Source organism: Vulpes lagopus, chromosome 14 (genome assembly GCF_018345385.1).
Source record: "Vulpes lagopus strain Blue_001 chromosome 14, ASM1834538v1, whole genome shotgun sequence".
NCBI lineage: Eukaryota > Metazoa > Chordata > Mammalia > Carnivora > Canidae > Vulpes > Vulpes lagopus.
In genome coordinates this window covers 6,891,841-6,914,613 of record NC_054837.1, presented here as the reverse complement: position 1 = coordinate 6,914,613, position 22,773 = coordinate 6,891,841, and the positions used below count along the sequence as shown (strand labels likewise).

Sequence of the window (22,773 nt, the reverse complement as noted above, 5' to 3'; positions counted from 1 at the left end):
TAATTTCGTATTATGATCGTGATTTTTCCAGATACTTCATAAGTTTTGGTCATTCTAAAATAATTCAGTGGCACATTTCTTTTTAACACCTATGTTTTGAATATCTATTTACTTATTTGAAAGAAAGAGAGAGAGTGTGAGTGCACAAGCCGGGGGACGGGAGAGGGAGAGAGCACGGATCCCAAGCAGACTCTGCACTGAGCACAGAGCTCAGCTGGGCCTCCACCCCAGGACCCGGAGATCATGATCTGAGCTGAAATCACGAGTCGGCTGCTCAACCAACCGAGCCACCCAGGCACCCCTCTGGCACGTTTCTTTTGAAAGGGAAAAGGTCAACTCCAAAAATTGACGGTAGGACAATGATCTCTACAAGGAAAGAAATATATGTATTTTCTCCTGCTCCCCATATTATTTATGCCTACGTAGGTTATTCATGAGTCATACACTCGATCGGTAGTCCTTGCATTCCAGCTCTGGGCCAGACATCGTGCTAGGTGTTCCGGTGAGTGAGGCAGTTGTGGGCACACCTTCAACAGGGAGCATTAAACATATTCCAACATGATAATGAGTTAGAACTCCTTGTAAGTAAAACTTCAACAGTGTTTAACCTGATATTCTCTTTTTCCCTCGTTCCAGTTTTGCAAAATGACGATATGTAGTTTGAAGTCTAGGTAATGTTTGTGGAATTGAAGTATGTGTATATCCGCAGGGCTTCGTGATTGCATCTGGCCAGTAATCCTAGTTGGGTCTTTGGCGTTCCTCGAGTTGCCCTTACAGGAATATAAAAATGTACCTTGTTTCATTTTATTTTTTTCCCAAGATTTTATGTGTTTATCCATGAGAGACACAGAGAGAGAGGCAGAGACCCAGGCAGAGGGAGAAGCAGGCTCCCTTCGGGAAGCCCGATCCTGGGACCCTGGGGTCACACCCTGAGCCGAAGGCAGATGCTCAACCCCTGAATCCCCACAGATGCCCCTAAAACGTACCTTATCTTAAAGGGACCATATAAACATATCTGCTCCGTCAAAGAAGGTAGAAACCATTCTATCATCTGAAATCAGCCTCTTGGGGTCTATCCTTATTGACGTAGCTGCCTGCGGGTGTTCCTCTGGAGAGCTCGGTCTGCTTCTTGCACAGGCGGATAAAGGCAGGAGCCTGAGAAATGGGAGCGAGCTCTGGATTCAAACGGGTTGTTGGCCAAGTGGTGAACTTCCCTTGCGCAGAACCTCCCAAGGGCCCCGTAACAGGAATTTTGTGGATCCGCGAGGATTTCTCTTTGCCATAGAATCTGGCAATCCCGCCTCCTTGGTTTGCCACAATGCAGTCAATGCAGTTGTTTCCTCTGAAAAGGTCAGAATTATTTGAAAGAAAATCCAAATTTCCAATTCAGTAGTAAAGGTGATTGGAAAAATCCAAGTCTCAGGTCCTGAGACTGGGAGTGGGGGAAATGTTATCTCAGATGCTGCTGATGTAGAAACACGTATGAGCTCCGAGCTCCAGTGTGCACACTGTGTATGTGGGTTCAGGGATGTCATGGGTCTCGCCATCCCTCTCGCTGGTTGGTGTCGTATGTTTCAGCGGGAGCGTGTGCTGAGGAGGTCTATAGTCACAAATAAGAACATACGCTTTTCCTCCATTACAATTGTTTCTATTAAAAAAAAAAAAAAACAAGAAATTTTCTGTAGCCTGAATGTAGAACAACTATGTCAGGAGTTTGAAAAGTAAGAGGAAATAGAGGCACCTGCGGGGCTCAGCAGTTGAACGTCTGCCTTCAGCTCAGGGCATGACCTCAGGGTCCTGGGATCGAGTCCTGCCTCGGGTCCCCGCAGGGAGCCTGCTTCTCCCTCAGCCTGTGTCTCTGCCTCTCTCTATCTCTCTCTGTGTCTCTCATGAATAAATAAATTAAAAAAAAAAAGAAAGAAAAGTAAGAGGAAATTAAAACCAGAACAATGCGGTTCAAGCTTAGAAAACTCCATCCCCATAATCTTGATTAAGCTGCGCTAAGTGCTTTCCGCGGTTTATCGTGCCTCATCTTCACGACGACCCTGTGAGGTGAGCAGCATCCCCACTCTGTAGATGAGAAAGTAAGTAAAACCATGGCTCTAGCCTGAGCTTCCTTTGTCTCTAAATCATACTGGTTTTGATAAAAGTAAACACCTCTCTCCTAGAGATCCTAAGGAAAACTCCCCATGGAGACTTCTCCACCCACTCACCCTTCAACACATGGAGACTCATCCATCCCTAGAAACGCGATGCTTCTTTTTTCTATCCTTTCCCAACCTGCACTTTCTATCACACAGAAAATAACAGTGGCTGTTAAAATTAATGTCCTAAAGATGAGGTTATAACACCAAACGTGTTATGTGAGGTTTCACTTGCACCTCACCTCTCCTTCGTGGACCCTCAAGGGCACGTGTGTGCCTCCAGCCCTAGCAGTGCCACTACCGGTTCCCCTTGAGAACCCCGGATACGCAAGAACTTGGAAATTCTGTTTTCCTGCCATTGCTTCCATGACACGCGACATTCACTCCCACATCACGCTTTATGGGGGTAACTCAGGTTATTAGGAATCCCAAGAGGCCTGTGTTCTTTCACACTCAAGATCAGATCTACTGGGGATCCCTGGGTGGCTCAGCAGTTGAGCATCTGCGTTTGGCCCAGAGCGTGACCCCGGGGTCCTGGGATCGAGTCCCGCGTCGGGCTCCCTGCATAGAGCCTGCATCTCCCTCTGCCTGGGTTTCTGCCTCTCTCTTTCTCTCTCTCTCTGTCTTTAATGAATAATAAATAAAATCTTAAAAAAAGATCCTATAGAAAAACACATACTCAAGAGTAATGTCATTTTCAGAATAAGCTTGAATCCGTCTTAATACATGTTCACAAAGTGAAATATTCTCAATTCTGGGTATATTTGCTTCACTCTTAACTGGTCACGCAGGATGGTCCATAGTGCTGACACCTGAGAATCGTTTACCATTTCAGTGCGTGAATCGGGTATCTGTGGTGTGGCCAGAACTTTTGGGTTTCTAGCAGAGGTCTAACTAGGCCGGGATGGCCCTAAACAGTGCTGTGCCTTTTCTCACCGAACTACGAGGCAGCTCGTTGTGTTTAAGCTCACAAGTGGGATGGAACTTCAGGTCCTAGACCAAACCCAAGGGCTGAGAAAGCTCCAACGAAGGAAAGTCCCATCCCCTGGGTCCTGTGGATTCCTGGTTTTGGTCTCTGAGGACCAGGAATTTGTACCACGAGGATGGCAGGAGTGGCTGGGGAAAGCACGTGTGTCCGTCTCGCTGCCACTGCCAACCAGGCCTGCATATTATAGACTCAGTAGAGAACTACAGCTGAATGGGGCCTCAGAAGAATGGAATGGGCCTGGGAAGAGTTTTTCCCATAATTACTTGGTCAAGCTTTTTTTTTTTATAAATTTATTTTTTATTGGTGTTCAATATGCCAACATATAGCATAACACCCAGTGCTCATCCCGTCAAGTGCCCCCCTCAGTGCCCGTCACCCAGTCACCCCCACCCCCCGCCCTCCTCCCCTTCCACCGCCCCTAGTTCATTTCCCAGAGTTAGGAGTCCCCCATGTTCTGTCTCCCTTCCTGATATTTCCCACACATTTTTTCTCCTTTCCCCTTTATTCCCTTTCACTATTTCTTATATTCCCCAAATGAATGAGACCATATAATGTGTGTCCTTCTCCGATTGACTTACTTCACTCAACATCATACCCTCCAGGTCCATCCACATCGAAGCAAATGGTGGGTATTTGTCGTTTCTAATGGCTGAGGAATATTCCATTGCATACATAGACCACAGCTTCTTTATCCATCATCTTTCAATGGACACCGAGAGCCAGTCATTGTAACCAGTGGGGATGGATTTACTGATCCTTTGTCAGAGCTCTAAGGCGGGGGATAGCCCCCAAATCAAAATGTGGGCACGGTTGCCACACAAGAGCCCGTAGATGCTGAGCAGGAGACGTTCATCTCTGTGATGCTCATAACTGTCTTAGCGGGCAGGCTCTTACCACACCTTCCTTGTAAGGCCCGGAGCTTCTTGATTCTCTGAAGTAGGTCACCAGGTGCAAGACTTTGACCCTTCATGAGCTTGAGCCCCTTTATAAGACCCAAAGCCAGTCCAATAGGAAAAGACATAGTGACGCTAGTTTGTGGAGGCAATGGGTGTTCTTCTCCCTCCTCCGGGCCCATCTTCCACACCCGGCCCCGGGGCCATCCTCATCCCTTACAAGTCCCTTCTTTCCACCTTCACCCAGTCTGTTAGGAAGGCTTGCTGACTTTGAACATGTGCCTTCTCGCACCTTCTCTCCACTCTCAGGACTTGGGGATGCCTGTCTACCGGGCAGCGGTCCAGCCCAGGCCCTGTTCCCGCCCTCCCGACCGCATCTCAAAGCCTCTTGCTCCGGCACCGATAGGTATTGCGGAAATAGGCAATAGGTGGTTCATGTTTCAAATAGCGTGGATCACTGGCGGACGTTATCATTTACCTCCTCGGCTGGCCGGGGACAACGGAGCAAGCTCTTCTGCGAACGATTTTCCACTGTTTACTGGGAGGTTATTTCCTGAATTTGTATACATTTCCTCCTACCGGAGCTCTGGGGCGACATCTTCCAGAATCAGAAGTATGAACTTGAGGGGAATTCTCGTTTTATTTTCAGTTCATCGTGTGGAGTTTGACACATCAGTTTATATGTAACTAAATGCCTATCAGTACGATCATCTCAGATGGGACTGTTTGGAGGACGTCTGTGTGTCTCGCTAAACGTAAAAAATCCAAACATACGGGCAGCCCGGGTGGCTCAGCGGTTTAGCACCTGCCTTCAGCCCAGGGCGTGATCCTGGAGACCCGGGATCGAGTCCCCCATCAGGCTCCCCGCAGGGAGCCTGCTTCTTCCTCTGCCTGTGTCTCTGCCTCTCTCTGTGTGTCTCTCATGAATAAATAAATAAAACCCTAAAAAAAAAGAAATCCAAACATATGTAGCCTGGATAACAGGGACGACAAACATACATATGTATCGGTTATAAGATTTCCCTTCTTCCCTTTATTTCAATAGAGGCAAATGCAGACGTCCATAGGTACATGAGCACCTGCAGGCCCAGGATAAACAAGTCCAGGACCAAGCGAGGAGCAGACACCGGGAGCTGTCTGTGTGCTGTCGCTGTGCCCCGGAAGCTGACCCGTCCCATGGGTTCAGTAGACGACAGAGCCGGCTCCCTGTCTTCATGCCCCTCCCGGGGCGGGCAGCCAGCATCGCTGTTACATCGCCCACCTGCTCACCCAGGTGTCCTACGAACACGGGGTGCTTGGCCTGAGCCGATCCTGAGGGACGGATGAGAAACGTGGAACACGTAACGTGGGGTGCACAGTTCAGGTAGCATCAGTTTAGGGAGAAGACAAGCAGGTATGTACGGTGTGGCCGAGGCTGTGACCCCTCCCGTGATGCAGCATGCCCCAAGGTGTGGGGCACGGCGACCCCTCGAGAAGGCTCCACAGCTCCAGGCCCCAAGACGGCCTCCAGGGGGGTCAGCCTCGCGGGGTGGGCTCTCCAGATGCACCTGCAGAGCACCAGCTGCCCGCCCACCGCGGAATCAGCGCTTCACATGGCCCTTGTCTGGGCTGTGAGGACGGCACCGTGGTACCTGGACAGGCAACACAAGGCCCCAGAGAAGACTAGACGAAGTGGGTCTCTATGCGAAAATACCTCTTTCACAGGCAACTAACTGGACTCAAAAAGGAAGTAAGATGCAGCAAAACTTAGGGTTGGCAGGGCTATGGAGGCAGGAGGCTCCCCTGTGCTCCTGGGGACGGGGGTCATTTTGGAGGATCCTTTAGCTGTATCTGAAATCATTTTCATCGGCTTACTCTTTGACTCGGCAACCCCATTTCTAGCGATTTATCCCATCAGTGCAAGAAAGGTGCATGAAGACATGTGCTCGTTACAGTGATCGTTGCTTGTCGCGGACACTGGAAGCAAGAAATATCCAGCTGAGGAAGACCGGTAGTGAGCCACGGTGATTCCATACTATTGCATTAAGCAGGTCCATGTGAACTGATAAGAAGTCATCCAAGATGTGTTAAATGAACAAAAAAATAAATAAATAATAAAGCAAGTTCAAACAATACATAGAATAAGATGGTATTTCCATTTTGAAGAGGGGAGGAGAAACTCAGGTTCATGTCTAGAAAAATCTGAAAGGATACACGGGAAACCATCGACAGTCATTACCCTGCGGTGTGGGACTGCCAGGACTAAGACGGAAGCAATACTTCTACATATTTTTCACTTTGTAGCCTTTCACGGTATCTGAGTTAACCTTTTTGGTTGGTTGTTTGTTGTTTTTGTTTCCTTAGAGTTTTTTTAAAATTGAAATAAAAGTAGCTTTAAGCTGCCAAAAATAATTTCCTACTATTTTTTCCTTTAAAGGATCACACTGGGCATAATCATATTAGGGACTCTAAGAAGTCTTACTTGTGTTTAAAACAAGCATTTCAAAAATATGTTTGCCCAAAGAATTTCACCGTTGCTGCTCTGACTTTTTGTTTTGTTTTGTTTTGTTTTTGAGCACTGGGTGTTATTCTGTATGTTGGTAAATTGAACACCAATAAAAAATAAATTTATTTTAAAAAAGTAAAAAAATGCATTTGAAAGACATTCATGCTCTGACTCTTAATATGTCACATAAGTCCTCCCGAGGCAACACTGATGTGAAGAAGCGGGGACGTCGTGACCGGCCTAGAGCCCCGCCGCCCGGCGGTGGGAGACCATTTCTGGCTCAAGACCCAAAGGTCAATTGACGTCCTTCAAAACCTGACGGTGGTGCCGTCAGGATAGAGCAGGGGAGCGGGCTCGTTCAAACCAAGTAAACCTTGTGCTGTTTCTCAGGTGGGGGAAGAGCAGTCCAGAACTTTCTGAACCTCTTAGATGGTAGATCGTAGTTTCCTGGGAGAGCGAGGTGCTCTTTTCAACAGGGATGGGGGGAAAACCCACTATTAGAGTGGGGTCACGTTTCCTGCCCCCGATGTGTCCGCATGAGCCTGTTCACTCGAACCCCGAGGGCTTTTCCTTGGGTTTCCAAAGCGGCTGCTGTACTCTGTTCATGCAGCCCCTTCTCCCAGGGAGAGAGTAAGGGACACATAAGGCAACGCTTCTCCTCAAAGGCGAGAGGGTAAAAATGAAGTAAGTGGAGGGAGGACTGGGAGTAAGCCAGTCTTTCCTCTGTGCCTGGCCCCTTTCGGCCTTCTGTGCTTCCGGAACCTTCCTCCTCACTTAAAACCATAAAACTGAGTATAAATTGAGTATAAATCCTACAAAGTCCCTGAGACACTTGCCATTGGAGGCCCTGAGGGTGCCCATGTGGGGCGCTCCCGAGGGGAAGATGAAGTTGCCTGTGGCATGGCCAGGGCACTCAGAGGAGCTGGGCCTGGGTCCCCTACACATAGGAAAGGGGTCTTGGGGCGCCCAGGGGCTCAGCCGGTGAAGCGACTGCCTTGGGCTCAGGTCATGATCTCAGGTCCTGGGATCGAGTCCCACAAGGGGCTCCCCGCTCAGGGGGGGTCTGCTTCTCCCTCTGCCTCTGCCCTTGCCTGTGCTCTCCCCAAATAAATAAGTAAAACCTTTTAAAAAAGAAAGAGGTTGAGACTATTAACGAGCGAAGAGACCCACAGGTGGCCCTTGGGGACCGTGCAGCCCGGCCTGATTCCGGAAGGGCCGCGGGTGCTCGGGCTTGTGTGGGCTGGCGCTGCCAGGGGCCCAGGAGGGGGCCTGCCCCCTGGTGAGTGGGGAGGCCCATGGGACATGGGCACCTGCTGGGCTCCCTGTCCTGGGGCCCCCGCCCCGGGAGGGGCTGACCTGTCGGAAGGGCCTGTGTGGCCGGGGGCAGGGAAGCTGAGCTTGCCCCTAACCCCATATATGGCTTCGGAAGTAGGACCGCAGAAATGGGGACAAACTCGGGTCACAAGCGGGAGGGGAACATCCCAAAATAATTCTTTTATATATCGGATTTTCTAGCATAACAGAAGAAATACATCTTTCTCCATTGTTTTAACTTGTCATCCACTAAATACTTAATCTATTTTAGGATTTGTTTCCAGAGATATCTATTTTGACTCATTGACTATTATTATCCATCAGTATTGGGCATTTTTAATCGCTGTGGCTCTAGAGTGTATTTAAATCTACGGCAAAGCAAGTCTTGACTCATTGATTTTTCATAAGGTGGAAATATTCTCGCTTTATTTTTTCCTTTAGGGTCATTTTTTTTCAAATTTCAAAAAATTCTTGTAGAATTAAGATTTCTTTTTTCTTACTAGTTATTGCTGGTATATATGGAAATCAATTTCATGTCAGAATTTTTTAATTTACTTGAAAGCTTTCATGTTGTGTCACTGTTGTTTTCAATTGTAAAATTTTCTTTCTTCCTAGTATTATAAATTTTATTTCTATTTTTTATCTTAAGACACTGATTAGAACAATATCATATACCACCGGTATTTCTGAGCATGTTTGGTTTGTGCTGATTTTACTGTGACAAATATCTATATTATTTCATTGTAAAGTATGATATAAACCATCAGTTTAAGAGAGATGTTTTATGGACACCTGGGTGGCTCAAGGGTTGAGCGTCTGCCCTCAGCCCAGGGCGTGACCCCAGGTCCTGGGATCAAGTCCTGAATCGGGCTCCCCGCATGGAGCTTGCTTCTCCCTCTGCCTGGATCTCTGCCTCTCTCTCTCTGGGTCTCTCATGAATAAGTAAATAAATAAATATATTTTTTCAAAAAGATATTCTATTGAATTTTGAGAAAGCAATTTTTCTCATGTTGTATATTTTCTCCAATGAATTGATATTAAATGTTAATGAATGCCTTTTAAATATATATTGAGATTATCAGGTTTTTCTTAATCATGTCTACTAATATAAAAATGTACCTTTTAATATTAATAGAAAAATAGTTTGCAGTTTTGCATATGTATTTGTATGTGTAAATGTGATGTGTTTGTCTGTAATAAACATTGTATTAGCTTGACAATTTTAAACAAGCCACAAGTAGAGCAACCAGATCCTAAAGTCATTTTTAAAAATTAACTTTTTGGGATCCCTGGGTGGCGCAGTGGTTTGGCGCCTGCCTTTGGTCCAGGGCGCGATCCTGGAGACCCGGGATCGAATCCCACATCGGGCTCCCGGTGCATGGAGCCTGCTTCTCCCTCTGAATGTGTCTCTGCCTCTCTCTCTCTCTCTCACTGTGTGCCTATCATAAAAAAATAAATAAAAATTAAAAAATAAATAAAAAGGTTTTAAAAAAAAATTAACTTTTTGACTGTGTTTTCAGTTTCTTTTATGTATTTTGGTTTATACTGATTTCCTTTATGTTGAGATCATTTTGATGACTTTTGTTTTCCAAGAAAAACCTCTCTGTTTCTTCAAGAGTTAAGAGTTTATCAGCCTGGGGGGCACCTGGGTGGCTCAGTGGGTTAAGTGTCCAACTCTTGGTTTCGGCTCAGGTCATGAGCTCGGGCTGTGAGATGGAGCCCCCCTCGGTTTCTGCACCTGCTTCAGATTCTCTCTCTCCATCTCCCTCTGCCCCTCCCCCTGCTCATGCTCACTCTCCCACGCTCTTTCTCTAAAAAGAAAAAAATAAAGAACTTCTGTGTATCTGATACATCCTATCTGGCAGACAAAGGATTCTTCTTCTGTGGGGAACGCTTGCCTGTCCTTGAGTGGGATGGAAAAAAACAAAAAAAAGAAATGAAATGTCTCCCCTGAGATGCCAAACCACATATCCACCCTCAGGCAGATTTGGTGCCAGAATTTATCCTGCCAGCATATTCCAAACATCTAGTTAAAGTAGTCATGGGCAGTATTGCCCCCAAGACATCTGGCAGAGATGAAAGGAAATCTCCAGAGGAACACTCTTTAAGCTTAGGCCTCAGAGAATTTCTCAGATGAAGTTGCTAGGAATTTTGGGCCTGGCAATAGGGAAAAAAAAAAAGAAAGAAAGAAAGAAATCACAAAACACACAAGGAAAACAGCATAATGAGCGTATGGCAGGAGCCATCCCAAACAACAAAAAGGGGAGTCAAACCCATGAAGACTGTAGATTTGGGAATAATCAAACACACAGTATAATACGCTGTCTATGTTTAAAGAAATAAAAGAGAAGGGAACAATCCAAGTGGATCATGAAGATCTGAAAGAAAGAGCTTTTACGAATGAAGAATAATGTAAATTCGAAATTCAATGGACAAATTAAACATCAGAGTAAACACAGATGAGAGAACAGTAAACTGAAAGATAAATGAGAAGAAGCAACATAGACTGTAGTACAGGGAGATAGAAACGAAAAATATTAAAAAGAGACCCAGACACATGAAGGTAGAAACAGAGCATCTGCTGTATCTGTGATCCAAGTTCCACGAAGACAGAAATGGAGAAAGTGAGGAGGACGCTTTCCAAAATTAATGACAAACATGAGTCTCCGGGTGCAGAAAACAAAGTCAAAGAAGGGAAGCCCAAGGAAACTCACACCTCGAGGTATGCAAGTAACACTGAAGAACCCCAAAGGCAAAGAGAAAACGATAGAAACATCCAGATAGAAAAGAGAAATTACCCACGGAGGGCCTGACGTCAAACCGAGTTGGCTTCCTAACAACACCAGTGAAAGCTGACCTATATGAGCAATAGTATCTTTAAAGGGCAGAGAGTAAGTATCTTCAATATGTCACCAAATGTCAAGGAAAACCTTCCTGCGCAAAAGACATTAAAAAAAAAAACAAACAAACCCTGCAATAGAACCTCATAAAGGAGCTTCAACATGAGACACCGTGGGAGAAGGAAAGTGACCCTGGAGACAAGATGTGAGGTCCCATGACGGAAGCTATAGATGGAAAGATATACATAAACACGAACAAAACTGAGTAAGTGAATCCTGGATAAAAACAAAAACAAAATCCAAACAGAAAAACAACCAAAAAGAAGCATAAAATCAGAATTAAAGTCTTCAAAAGTTCTCATATTATTCTGGAGAAGATTAAGATTGACTTTAATTTGGATGCTTCAGTCTACGGGTAATTGCCAAAAACAGAAACCAAGTATATAACTTCCAAACTAGTAAAGAGGAAAAATGAAATAAGGGGTAAAAGTGGTTTAAACAAAAAAGAAAGCAAAAAAAATTTTTTTTTAATTTTAAAAAGAAACAAATGTTGGAAAAGTGGAACGAATGAAAAACAGAAAATAAACCGTAAGGCATTTCCAAATGTAAAGGATGTTCACAGCGTGTTGTTAAAAAGGTATCAGGGAACAGCCAGACACCGGTGACATTGCTTCAATGTCAAGCAAACATTGTCGGAACTAAAAGGAGAAATTGGAAGTTTTACCATATTCAAGGACAGATTTTTAATCCATTTCTTTCAGTAATTGATCAAGCGGACTAAATACATAAGCATTTAGATTAGATTAGATTAGATTAGATTAGATTAGATTAGATTAGATTAGATTAGAACCACCCAACTGATAAAATTGTTTGAATGGACTGATTAAAATTTAATTCAGCAGAGGCGCCTGGGGGGCTCCAGGAGTGAAGCATCTGCCTTTGGCTCAGGTCATGATCTCAGGGTCACGGAATCGAGTCCCACGTTGGGCTCCCTACTCAGCAAGGCGTGTGCGTCTCCCTCTGCCCCTCCCCTTGCTCGTCCTCATTCTCTCTCTCTGAAATAAATAAATAAAATCTTTTTAAAAATGTATTTTATTTGGGCTCCTGGGAGGCTCAGTCAGTTAAGCATCTGATTTCATGATTTCAGCTCAGCTCACGATCTCGGGGTCTTGAGATTGAGCCCTGCATAGCTCTGTGCTGGGCGTGGAGCCTGCTTGGGATGCTCTCTCTCTCTCTCTCTCTCTCTCCCTCTCCCTTTGCCCCATTTGCCCCTCCCTCCCTTGTTCATTCCTTCTGTCAAAAATAAATAAATAAATAAATAAAATCTTTAAACAAATATATTTTATTATAAGTAGCATCATGTCTTTAAGCCTCTGTAACGCGTTAGTGCTTATTTTTGTGGCTGCTGCCACCATGGATCTGAGGCAGCTAATATCCTTGTTTCAGGACAGACTGTGGCAGGACGCAGCTTTGTCAGTGTGTCAGTCGGGAGCCTTCTCAGGCTCGGGGTTCTGCCCACTGTGGTCGGAAATGCTGCCCCACTGCTAATAGTGGGGCTCCTGCCGCTGTTACCGACTGTCAGCGCCTTGACCCCACTCAAAACCATAAACTAATGGCGATTGTAACAAAGAGGATGACAAGCTTTGATGGGGATGCAGAGAAATTAGAACCTTCGTGCCTCGCTGGTGGGGACGAGGAAGCAGCGCAGCCGCGGTGGGAAATCGATACGGTGATTCCTCAAATGCTTAAACATAGCATCACCATATGGTCCAGCCATTCCCCTTCTGGGCGTACTCCCAAAAGAACTGAAAGCAAGGCCTCAAATAGATCTGTGTGCACCGAGCTCATTGCAGCATTATTCACCACAGCCGGGTGCTGGAGGGAGGCATAAAGGGCCGGCTGGACGGCGCCCCAGCGCCTGCTGCATCCCGACGCTGGAATACTATGCGGCCCTAAAGAGGAGGGAGAGTCAGACACCTGCTGCCATGCGAGCAAGTCTTACGTCGTGCTGGCTGAGAGAAGCCGGTCATGAAAGGACAGACATCGCCGCATTCCACGGAATGTCTGAGATCAGAGGGGAAAGTACAACAGTGGTTGACAGGCTGGGGCAGGGGGAGCGAGGGGTCAGTGTTTCATGGGTATAGAGTTGGGGGGTTTTGAAGATTTTACTTATTTACTCATGAGAGACACAGAGAGAGACACAGCTTCTTTCTGAAGCTCCTGTTGCTCTGGCACAGAGGTCAGAATGGGGACCCGCGGGCGCATCCCAGTCGTGTGGCACTTCACAGAGAGCGGTGTTTGTGTGTCCCGGCCCAGTCAGCCCTGGCGACAGCGTGTGGGGCAAGCACTGCTGCTCCTCATTAGCTGACGCGGGAAGGGGAGGCCAGAGGGGCGAGGTCTTGGGGGCCACGGGGCCGTCAGGTCTGCTCAAGCAGCTGCCTTCCCGCTACCCCGGGCGCGGAAGTGGTTGTGGGCTCGTGCGAGCTCACACTTAATGTGCCCGACGCCGAGTGCCGGGCTTGTGCAACCGAGTAACGAGAAGCAGCAAGCTGACGTGGCTGCTGCCTTCCCGGTGACCAAGAATAGTGAAGCCGGTGACTCGCCGCCCCGAGTGCTCTTAATATGCCCGTGGCTCCGAACGTGCTCCACTTCCAAGCCGTAGTGACGTGCCACTGGGACTTCGGCTTCGAAAGATACCCTTTAATTTGAGGGTGGAGGGAGCTTTCCCTCCAAACCCATTGTTGCAGGTTGCAGCGATTCGTCGAAATTCTGCAAAGTGTCTGATTCCAATAAAAACAAGTAGCCAGGTTGTTCACTCATTGTTATACAAGAACGGTTTCACTTGGGGCCCTAAATTTCCTTTTTTATTGTTCTTCTTGGAGGGGATGGCTAATGTAAGTGGGAGAGACCTGGCAAGGCCCCATGGCTGCTCTTAGGCATTTTATGAGCCCCCCCTGCCGCCCCCCGTTCCCCGCCCAGGACAAATGGCTGGGTCAGTGCAACCTTGAGGTTCTCAGCACAGGGCTGGCGTTCGCCGTCCTTGGAGGCCCGCCCCCCATCAATGAACTCAGAACCCCAACCCCTGTGCTCCACAGTCGACCCACTGGCTTTCTGTGTGTCTGGGAAGCTGTTTGATGTTGACACCCCCTTGTTGGGAGCAAGCCTCCCTGAATCTATTGCCTGGTTAACAGAAGTAATGCTCCCTGAGACAAGACGGCTGATGGGTTTTTTTTTCCTCTTAAGATTTTTTTTTTTTAAAGATTTTATTTATTTATTCATGAGAGACCCAGAGAGAGAGGCAGAGACACAGGCAGAGGGAGAAGCAGGCTCCCTGCGGGGACCCCGATGTGAGACATGATCCCAGGACCCCGGGCTCACGCCCTGGGCCGAAGGCAAACGCTCAGCCACGGAGCCACCTAAGCATCCCAAGACTGTATCTTTTTAATGCCTTGATCACTTTGCTTTCAACTTAAAACTTTACCCGATTTTCTATATTCTGTGAAAGTGTGAAAGACACAAAGCTGACAGGCATTTTTGAAACTGAAAAAGAAATTATGAAATCAAGCCTATTTTTAAAGAGGGGCTTGCTTTTTTTGTTTTTGTTTTTGTTTTTGAAAGTGGTGAAGTTCTTTGATTCTGGCATTAATAGAACTGCAACAGAATGGTATGTGGTCCATTTAACGTAAAATGAGTAAGTGTTTGCTGAGCGACTCCTTTGTTCTCAGACCGTGAGGACAGCCTGCGCCACGTACGAGACGCAGCCCCGGCCCCGGCGAGCGTACAGTTCGGTGGATGAGAGAAGCTGGACACACCGATAAATCTGATCGTTGCTCTTCCCCCTTCCTCCAGTTCTTTTTTTTTTTTTTCCTTCCTCCAGTTCTTTAGCAAGATCTGCAAGGGTCTCCTCTAAAACACCTCGGGACTCTGTCCTCCTCTTGGTTTTGAATGTCGGAGACGGCCTAAGCTGGCGACCGAGGACGAGACTGTTTTCCCTATGGATTTATTGCCTGATTATTGTGATTCATTCAAACCAGGTTTGAAACGCTGGCAGGTGCTTCCCTTCAAGAGGTGTCTTTGTGTTCCTCTCACACCAGAGTCGCCCGACGGGCCTTCCCTCGTGGTCCACACCACCGTCCCATTTGGGGTCACGCACATGGAGCACAGCACCGAGGACGTGCAGGAGCTCATCCTCCAGCAGCTGGAAACTGTTTTGCCAGGCCTGCCTCGACCAGCGGCCACCAAATGCCAGAGGTGGAGACATTCACAGGTAATCGGGGAATCCGGGGGCGAGGGCACAGTCTCCTCCATCAGCGCTGACCAGGTGAGCGGGCCTGACTCCTCTCTCTCATCTCCGCCACTTCGTAGCAAAAGAAACGAGCAATGTGGTCCCGGGAACAACTCTTCGGTTGCCTCAGGTGCAACCATACACGTCCTCAGGTTGTCTTAGCCCATTATTTCTCAATGAGAGATGCGTGCAACGTTCTCCCCAGGGTTGTGTTCAAAGCATCGCAAGGCGTCTACACCCTGAAAATCTGGGGTTTCCTATGCAGGCAAGGCAGGTTATATATCAAAATGCAGCTGTTTCTCTAGGATTTTTTCCTAAATCAGTGCTGTGGTTATATAGAAACCACCGGAACCTCCCAAATTTTTTTGCAATATGTCAAAGTAACCTTGTAAGTATATTTTGCTACCACAATTTTCATTTTTATTAAGTTCCCACTTTGGTTTTGACTGCCGCTGGCAAAGCTCCTTGGGAGACAAAGATGAATATGTGTATAATTCAGCTACTTGAGCTGTTTTTCTGGGTTAGATAAACCTGCTGATTGCTCTCCTAGCTCAGACTTTGAGCTCTTTACACTAAGTAAATGTTGACTTTTCTGAAACTCTCTGCATATTCCAGCAGAAGTTTGTGGGTATTTGTAGAAAAAGTCTTTTGATCTGTAAACTTCGCCATAAAGCCATCTGGGGCCAGAGGAGCAAAGGGCAGAAGGAGAAAATCAGCGGTGACCTGTCTATTTTTTCCCAAGATTTCCGAGCCCGTTGGTTGACCAAAGTATCGGCACAGCCGGTTACCCAACTTGGGAAGCCTTTTAAAAAAATGGTATTGTGAGAAATTGCAGCAGATTTTGTATATTTTACAGGGCTTCCTAAAATCAGAGGAAATGGCAAATTATTTCCTAAAATACTGCGGCATGTCTGTGTGTTTACCCGCGTCTTCTCAAGTTCAATTATACAGTGAACCTTTGGGGAAAATATTTACTTGAACGTATCATGGTCACTTAGGAAGACTTCACTTTTTCCTTTTAAAAGCATTGAAAAATCTCATAGCTAATGTCCTTAAGTGCTACTTAACTCAATTTTAGGTTGGCTTGAAAAAGAAGACGGGGAAATCATCTTGTCGATATGATTTGAAGCTAGATGTATTACGCAGCAAGTCATTTTGCAATTTATAAATATTCCTTTAAAAGAAACAACAGTTTGTGAGTTTCTTCTTGTGACTTCCGCAAAGTAAGTTAATAAACTGAAAAGATGGGTCTTATTTCTTAAAATTTAATGTGTTAATAGAAATAGATTTGTGCTCTAACCACAAAATGACCTATTCAAAGTTGTGCAATATCACAAAATTTAATAAAAAATATTTGAACACAAAGTACATCCAAACCCTAGCCATGATTTTTATTACAGTTTGGATGTTCTCTCTTGAAATTAACCCAGTGCATTTACAGCTCTGTTGTCACAAAGTCTATGTCAGCTGCAAAGTCTAAAAGGGAGTAAGTTGTTTCATTAAAACTTAGAAGTTTGCATTTTTTTCAGTATTCATACTCCTCCTAAAGTACCTTGAGCATCATTCTACAGAGCAGAACACTGTCATCTTTGCCAGACATCTTGCCTACACTGGGAGATAGGGGATGGTGGTGTCAGATAGATAGATGATAGGTCAGATAGATGATTGATAGATAGATAGATAGATAGATAGATAGATAGATAGATAGATGATAGAGAGATGATAGAGATAGATGATAGATGATAGACAGATGATAGATATAGATAGATGATAGATAGGTGATAGATGAGAGATGATAGATGATAGATGATAAATGATAGAGAGATGATAGATAGATGATAGGGAGATGATAGAGAGATAGATGATAGAGAGATGATAGAGATAGATGATAGATAGATGATAGATGATAGATGATAGAGAGATGATAGACGATAGAGAGACAGATGATAGATATAGATTGATAGATGATAGATAGATGATAGATGATAGAGGGATAGATGATAGATGATAGATATAAGATGATAGAGAAATAGATGATAGATAGATAGATAGATAGATAGATAGATGATAAATAATCTCCCACATCACCTCAGAAAAAGGAATAATGAATGACAGGTCCAGAGACATAATAGGATTTAACTAGTTTTCAGTTATTGTTCCCAAGAGAACATTTCTCCAGTGCTTTTCAAAGATCCATAGTGACCTTTGAAATTGGACATAAATGCATGCCGCCTCTTGCCTTGCCAGCCCAGAACACGTGCTCTAGCTTTAACAAGCTCATAGTGGTGTCCGTGAATGCGGTCATGGGAGTGCATCCACGAATATGGACATGGGTGCGTGTCCATGAATATGGTCTACTACATGCATAGACTGAAGGGAAGGATTGTGTAGGAACAGGAACAAAAATGAAAGAGGATCAACCACCTGGTTTTGAACTTCCCTTCATTTCTGAGCAGAGGTGCAGTCCCCATACTGGGGAAATCCCACCCATACTTTCTTCCAGCCTGGGTCCCACACTATGTTCCTTTCTTTTCCTCCTTCCCCTCTCCTCTTCCACCCCAAACGTCTCTTAGTCTTCATATTCCATCCCCTTTTGTTTTCTTCCCCCTTTCTGATGAACAGATGATAGAGCCCTTCAAACCCTCATTTTATGAAATCCTCATGTCCCCCACCCCCGGAAGCAATAGGTGGCTTGGATTCCCCATGCTAGATCCCTTAGGGATTGATTCTTTGTTTCCATTCATTTTATTTTCCCCCTTTCTCTCTTCTTCTGGGATCCCTGCACTGCACCCTGGCACCCAATGGCTGTGAAGGGGAGGGGAGAAGAGGGAGAGAGCGAGCAATCATGAGCACCCATACTGTGGCAGGCTAGGAGCTGGGCCTTCAAACGTGTGATCTCTGGACATCGAAAGCCTGCTAACGGGGCTAGCTTTAACCCACTCTAGCGATGAGAAAACTGAGGCCTTAAAGCCATGACATAAATCCCCTGAGGTCCCTGGCTAGTAATGACAAAAATCAGGTGTCCCGCCTGCCAGTCCCTCCCTGCTCATCACTGACCCGCTGTATGATGTGGCTGCTGCAACAAGCCACCACAAGCCACCACAAGCTCATTAGCTCAAAATAACGTAAATGTCTCATCTTATGGCTCTGGAGATCAGAAGTTCATGACGGGCTAAAATCGAAGGGTGGGCAGGCTGTATTTCTTTCTGCAGTCTCTAGAGGACGACCCATGTTCCCGCCTTTTATGTTTTTTAGGAGTTGCCCACATTCCTTGGCTTGAGGCCCTTCCTCCACGTTCAGAGTTAGCGGTAGTTGGTCAGATCCCATCATGCATCACTCTGGCCATTGCTTTTGCCACTACTCTCCCTTTGAGGACCTTGTGATTCCTGCCTGGATATTCCAGGAAAAACTCCCGATCTTGGGTTCAAGTGATGAACAATGTTTATTCCAGCTGCACCTTTCATTCTGCCTGCGACGCAGCCCTGGCTGGTGCTGGGGATTAGGGTGTGGACATCTTGGGTCGGGGGTGAGGGGAGCATGACTTCCGTCGACCACACCCTCTTTCCCCCTGACTTCCTCGTGAGTTCCTTTAGAGGCATATCTCCCGCTATCCTCATCAAACCTCTGGAGAGAGCATCACCCCCGTGGATGCCCCTCTCAGCAAGTGGCCACTATCTGGAAGGGGTCAGGGGGTATTAGCGGTGGGGGCCACTTCTGGTTCCCCGCTGCTGCTCTGCTGTGCCTGGGCTGCCTATAATGTCACTTACCCACGGTGACGGGAGAGGGGAGACAGATGTCCGTTATTGCTCATTTGCTCGCTTGCTGTGCGCATCTAATGAATGCCAGCGGTACGCCCACGACCCTGCTCACGGGACCGCAGGGGCTAAGATTTGCAGATGGCCTTCTCCCGAGGCACTCAGCTGAATTTTTTGGTCTTAAGATGATGGTGCCACTTGTGGGCGCGGCTCTGCTGGGAGAAAAGAAGAAGATGAAGGAGGAAGGCGGCTCTGTGCCTCCCATTTGGGTTTGAATAAAACGCTTGAGGAGGTGGATGCAAACTTAGCAAAGCGATGGCAGGTTTTCATGGTCCCCAGTCCTCCCTTCGGTGCTCTTTGCCCTCCATCATTTACAGGTTTATGCAGTTCATGTAACTCGATGTCTAAGCTGTGATGCGTTGCATTACGGTTTCTGTAACCCATAGGAGAGTAACGGATGCAGAGATGCCTTTCCGTGACCCTCGACGGGACAGGCGATCAGTTCAACGACCCTAACGCTCTCGCTGCTATTCACTGTGCTTTTCCCCTGTTCAGGGTCATACCGTGATGCCTTCCTCAAACTATAGTCAATGCCTGATTCACTTGTGAGTTTAATTTTCCCCACCTTTCTTCAGTCCCCGAAAATGCCAGCGGCCCCCTCCTCCACTTTGTGTAGCACACTCATGGATTAATCTCTTTAAAACAAAAACAGAGCAACGAGCAAAAAGAAAATAACTGAATGTATTTTCAAATACCAAGGAAATCAGGAGAGGAGTTTAAGATACATCAGTATCTCTGGCAAGATAAATGGATCCGGACTCACCTCTTATGCTTTGCAGCACTAAGAGGAATCAAGCGTCTTCTGTAGTTACAGGGTTTTTTTGTGTGTTTTTTTTGTGTTTGTTTTTACTTAGTCTTTTGCCCTGAGAGGCAGTCTGTTCGTATTTTGTAAGGGAAAAAAATCATGAACTCTAAGAATCTGATAGAAGCTGGGGCGCCTGGGTGGCATGGACAGTTAAGCATCAGACTCTTGATTTCAGCTCAGGTCATGATCTCAGGGTTGTGAGTTCGAGCCTCAAGTTGGGCTCCAAACTCTGCCCTCAGTCTACTTGAGATTTTCTCTGATCCTCCCTCCCTCTTGGCTCATGTCCTTGCTCGCTTCCTCTCTTTCTCTCTTTCAAATAAATAAATCTTTTAGAAGAAAATCTGATAGTAGCTATGAGCATGAAGGTTCTCATCATTTCAAAATATGCATGTACATGCAATCACAAAAATTGCATACAATTATGAGGATTTATAAACAACCTAAAGTCTTCCCATGAGTCCAGCATCAAGAGTACCTGCTATAAATGTTATACTCCTATATCCTGTGCAATTTAAGAGCCCTTCACAGCCCCGTCTTGTGTTGCAGTCAAGGAAACAATTCCACAACCAAAAGAAATTAAAATACAGGCATATCTTATTTTATTGCACTTGGCTTTATTGCATGTCATAAGATATTGTGGGTTTTGTTTTGTTTTTTTTGTTTTTTTTTTTACACAAGATTTCTGGCAACCCTCAGTGGAGCAAATCTATCAGCACCATTTTTTTTACCAACAGAATGTGCTCACTTCATGTGTCTGGGTCATATTTTGGTAATTCTCACATTATTTCCAGCTTTTTCATTGTTATTATATTGATGACGGTGATCTGTGCTCAGTGGTTATGCCTAGCTGAAAGCTTAGACAATGGTGAGCACTTTGTAGCAATAAAAATATTTTTAAATTAAGGCATGTATGTTTTTGAAGACATAATGCTATTGCACACTCAATTGGCTACGGTGTAGTATAAACATAACTTTCATATGCACGGGAAACTGAAAGAATTCCTCTGATTTGCCCAATTGCAATTCTCGCTTTTTTGCGGTCATCTGAAACCGAAGCCATGATATCTCCAAGGTAGGCTTGGAACTCCAGGCTTTACAAGTACCTTCTCTGAAACTTTGAAGAATATCCAAAATTTGTCATATTTGCCGGTACTTTTGGAAGTCTATCTTCTCACTCTCTATACCTCCTGCTTCTGGAAGCTCCCACACCTTCCCTGTGCAGTCCTTACCTCTCAATTCCCCACTGAAATTTCTCTGACCAGCAGCCCTGTGGTTTATTTCCTCCCATCTGTCCTCCCTTCAGCCTCCTCTTCACATTCTTCACTTCTGATCTATCTTTTTTCCCCCGTTTTGGCTTCTTCATTACCTCAGTTGGCACAGTCCTCCCCAGGAGTAGAAGGAATTACAGGAGAAAAGAAGAAATGTACAACGGCTTATGGCCAGAATTTTCCTTAGTGGTTGGTGTTTGGTGGGGGAGCAAGTGCACACACCAAAGAGCCTGAGACCACCTTGTACTTACACTCTTCCCCTCCGTGAGATTAATTTCGGGTGTGTGATTGTGCCTAGGTCAGCCCTGGAAGGTCAAGTGATAATTGATATTTTCAATTTTTTTTCATTCTTATGCATTTTCTATTATATCGCCCTCATTATCTTGTTTTGTGTAGGTTGGAACTAGAAGGCAGTGATTGTATAAACATGCCAAAATTACAAACCCAAAGGATTGTCCTCTTCAAAGTAGTCGGTCACCTTGATAAGCTACACCCTTATTCCAACAAGATGGCGCACCTCTTTCAGAGCCCGGCGTGTCTTCCTTGGCCAACCATTGGTTGGATCAGGCCCTTGGAATTTGAGCTTTAATTCAATGTTTTAGGAACAAAGTCACTTGGACTTAAATCTTTTTAATAAAATAGATGGCTGATTCTGACACTTTTCTTAAATGGTACAGACTTACACATACAGCCTTCCAGTTTAAGTACTTTGAAAAAATAACCGTTGTGTTTAAGAGTTAAAGTATGCCCCGGGTATTGCCTGCTAGTTTATGACCACAGTAAAATTGCACTCTGTTGATCATTTGGCCCCTAGCCCTGTGATTTTTTTTCTCCCATATTTGTGCTCTATAATTTCTGGAGTTCTAATAATGTGAGTATGATCTTGGACTCTGGCATCAGACAGGTTTAGGTTCAAAGGCCAGCTCTCAGTGGGCCTCTGACAGGCCAGACTGGCACTCCAGGTCCCAAGGCCCATCCGTGAATGGTAACAACTGAACCTACCTCATAAGGCTGTGGTTGGAATGAAATGGGGCAACACAGTAGAAAACATTTACCACAGACGCTAGTACAAGGCAAGTTCTCAGGAGATATTACTAAACGGGGAGGAAGAGAAGGTGGGGCCACTTCCTAGTATCTGAGCTCATGTATCCCTGTCCCCTTGTTTTCTTTTCTTTTTTAACATTATTTTATTTATTTTTTAAAATTTTATTTAAATTCAATTATTTAACATATAATGCATTGTTGGTTTCAGGGTAGAGGGCAGTGATTCATCAGTCTTACATAACACCCAGTGCTCATGACATCACGTGCCTTCCTGAATGCCTATCACCCCGTTACTCCATCCCCCCTCCCTTGCTTTCTTTTCTTGACTACCTCTCTTCGTGGCCACATGCTGTCCTACTTTTTTGCTTTTCTTACTCTCTTTTCAGAGTTTCTCTCTTTCGTGTTCTCTGCTTCACTTATGCAAATAGTTCTGGACAGGCATGTTTCCGAAGGACTGATTCAATGCCAGGGACTACCACAAGTAGTCGTACCATAGGGAGTGTTGAATAACATCAGAGCAAAGTGAAACCAAAGAGATGGATTTCTGTGGATGCAAGGAACTCTTGTCAGTTGTTTTTTTTTTTTTTTAAGCTTATACATTTTTCAGCTTCTTGCTATTTATTCCCAGACTGACTTGCACATTTTTTAGTGTTTGGTAGTTAAACACATTTATGCCACTTATGCCATGAGTCAACATTTCCCGGCATGAAATTATGGCTGCAGGAGCGCTCTTGCCTATGTGCCATGAGTTTCCGGTAATGTATGGAGAGCCCAAACAGGCCCCTTGGGGATCAGTGGACTGTGGCATGAGCCAGTCCATCCACAGCAGGCCACCTAACAGGTGTCAGTACTAAGTACTCCATTGCATAATCTCCCACCTCTTTGTCACTGG

General features: G+C 45.6%; 1 protein-coding gene across 1 annotated transcript in view; it reads left to right on the top strand.

Moving 5' to 3' along the window:
• The window catches only part of RNLS (renalase, FAD dependent amine oxidase), a 242,966-nt gene that overhangs the window by 201,432 nt on the left and 18,761 nt on the right, over window positions 1–22,773 (top strand). Inside the window, exon 6 of the mRNA XM_041728490.1 lies at window positions 14,759–14,931. Coding sequence (XP_041584424.1) covers window positions 14,759–14,931 — 173 coding nt within the window. The remainder of the gene's footprint in view (window positions 1–14,758; window positions 14,932–22,773) is intronic.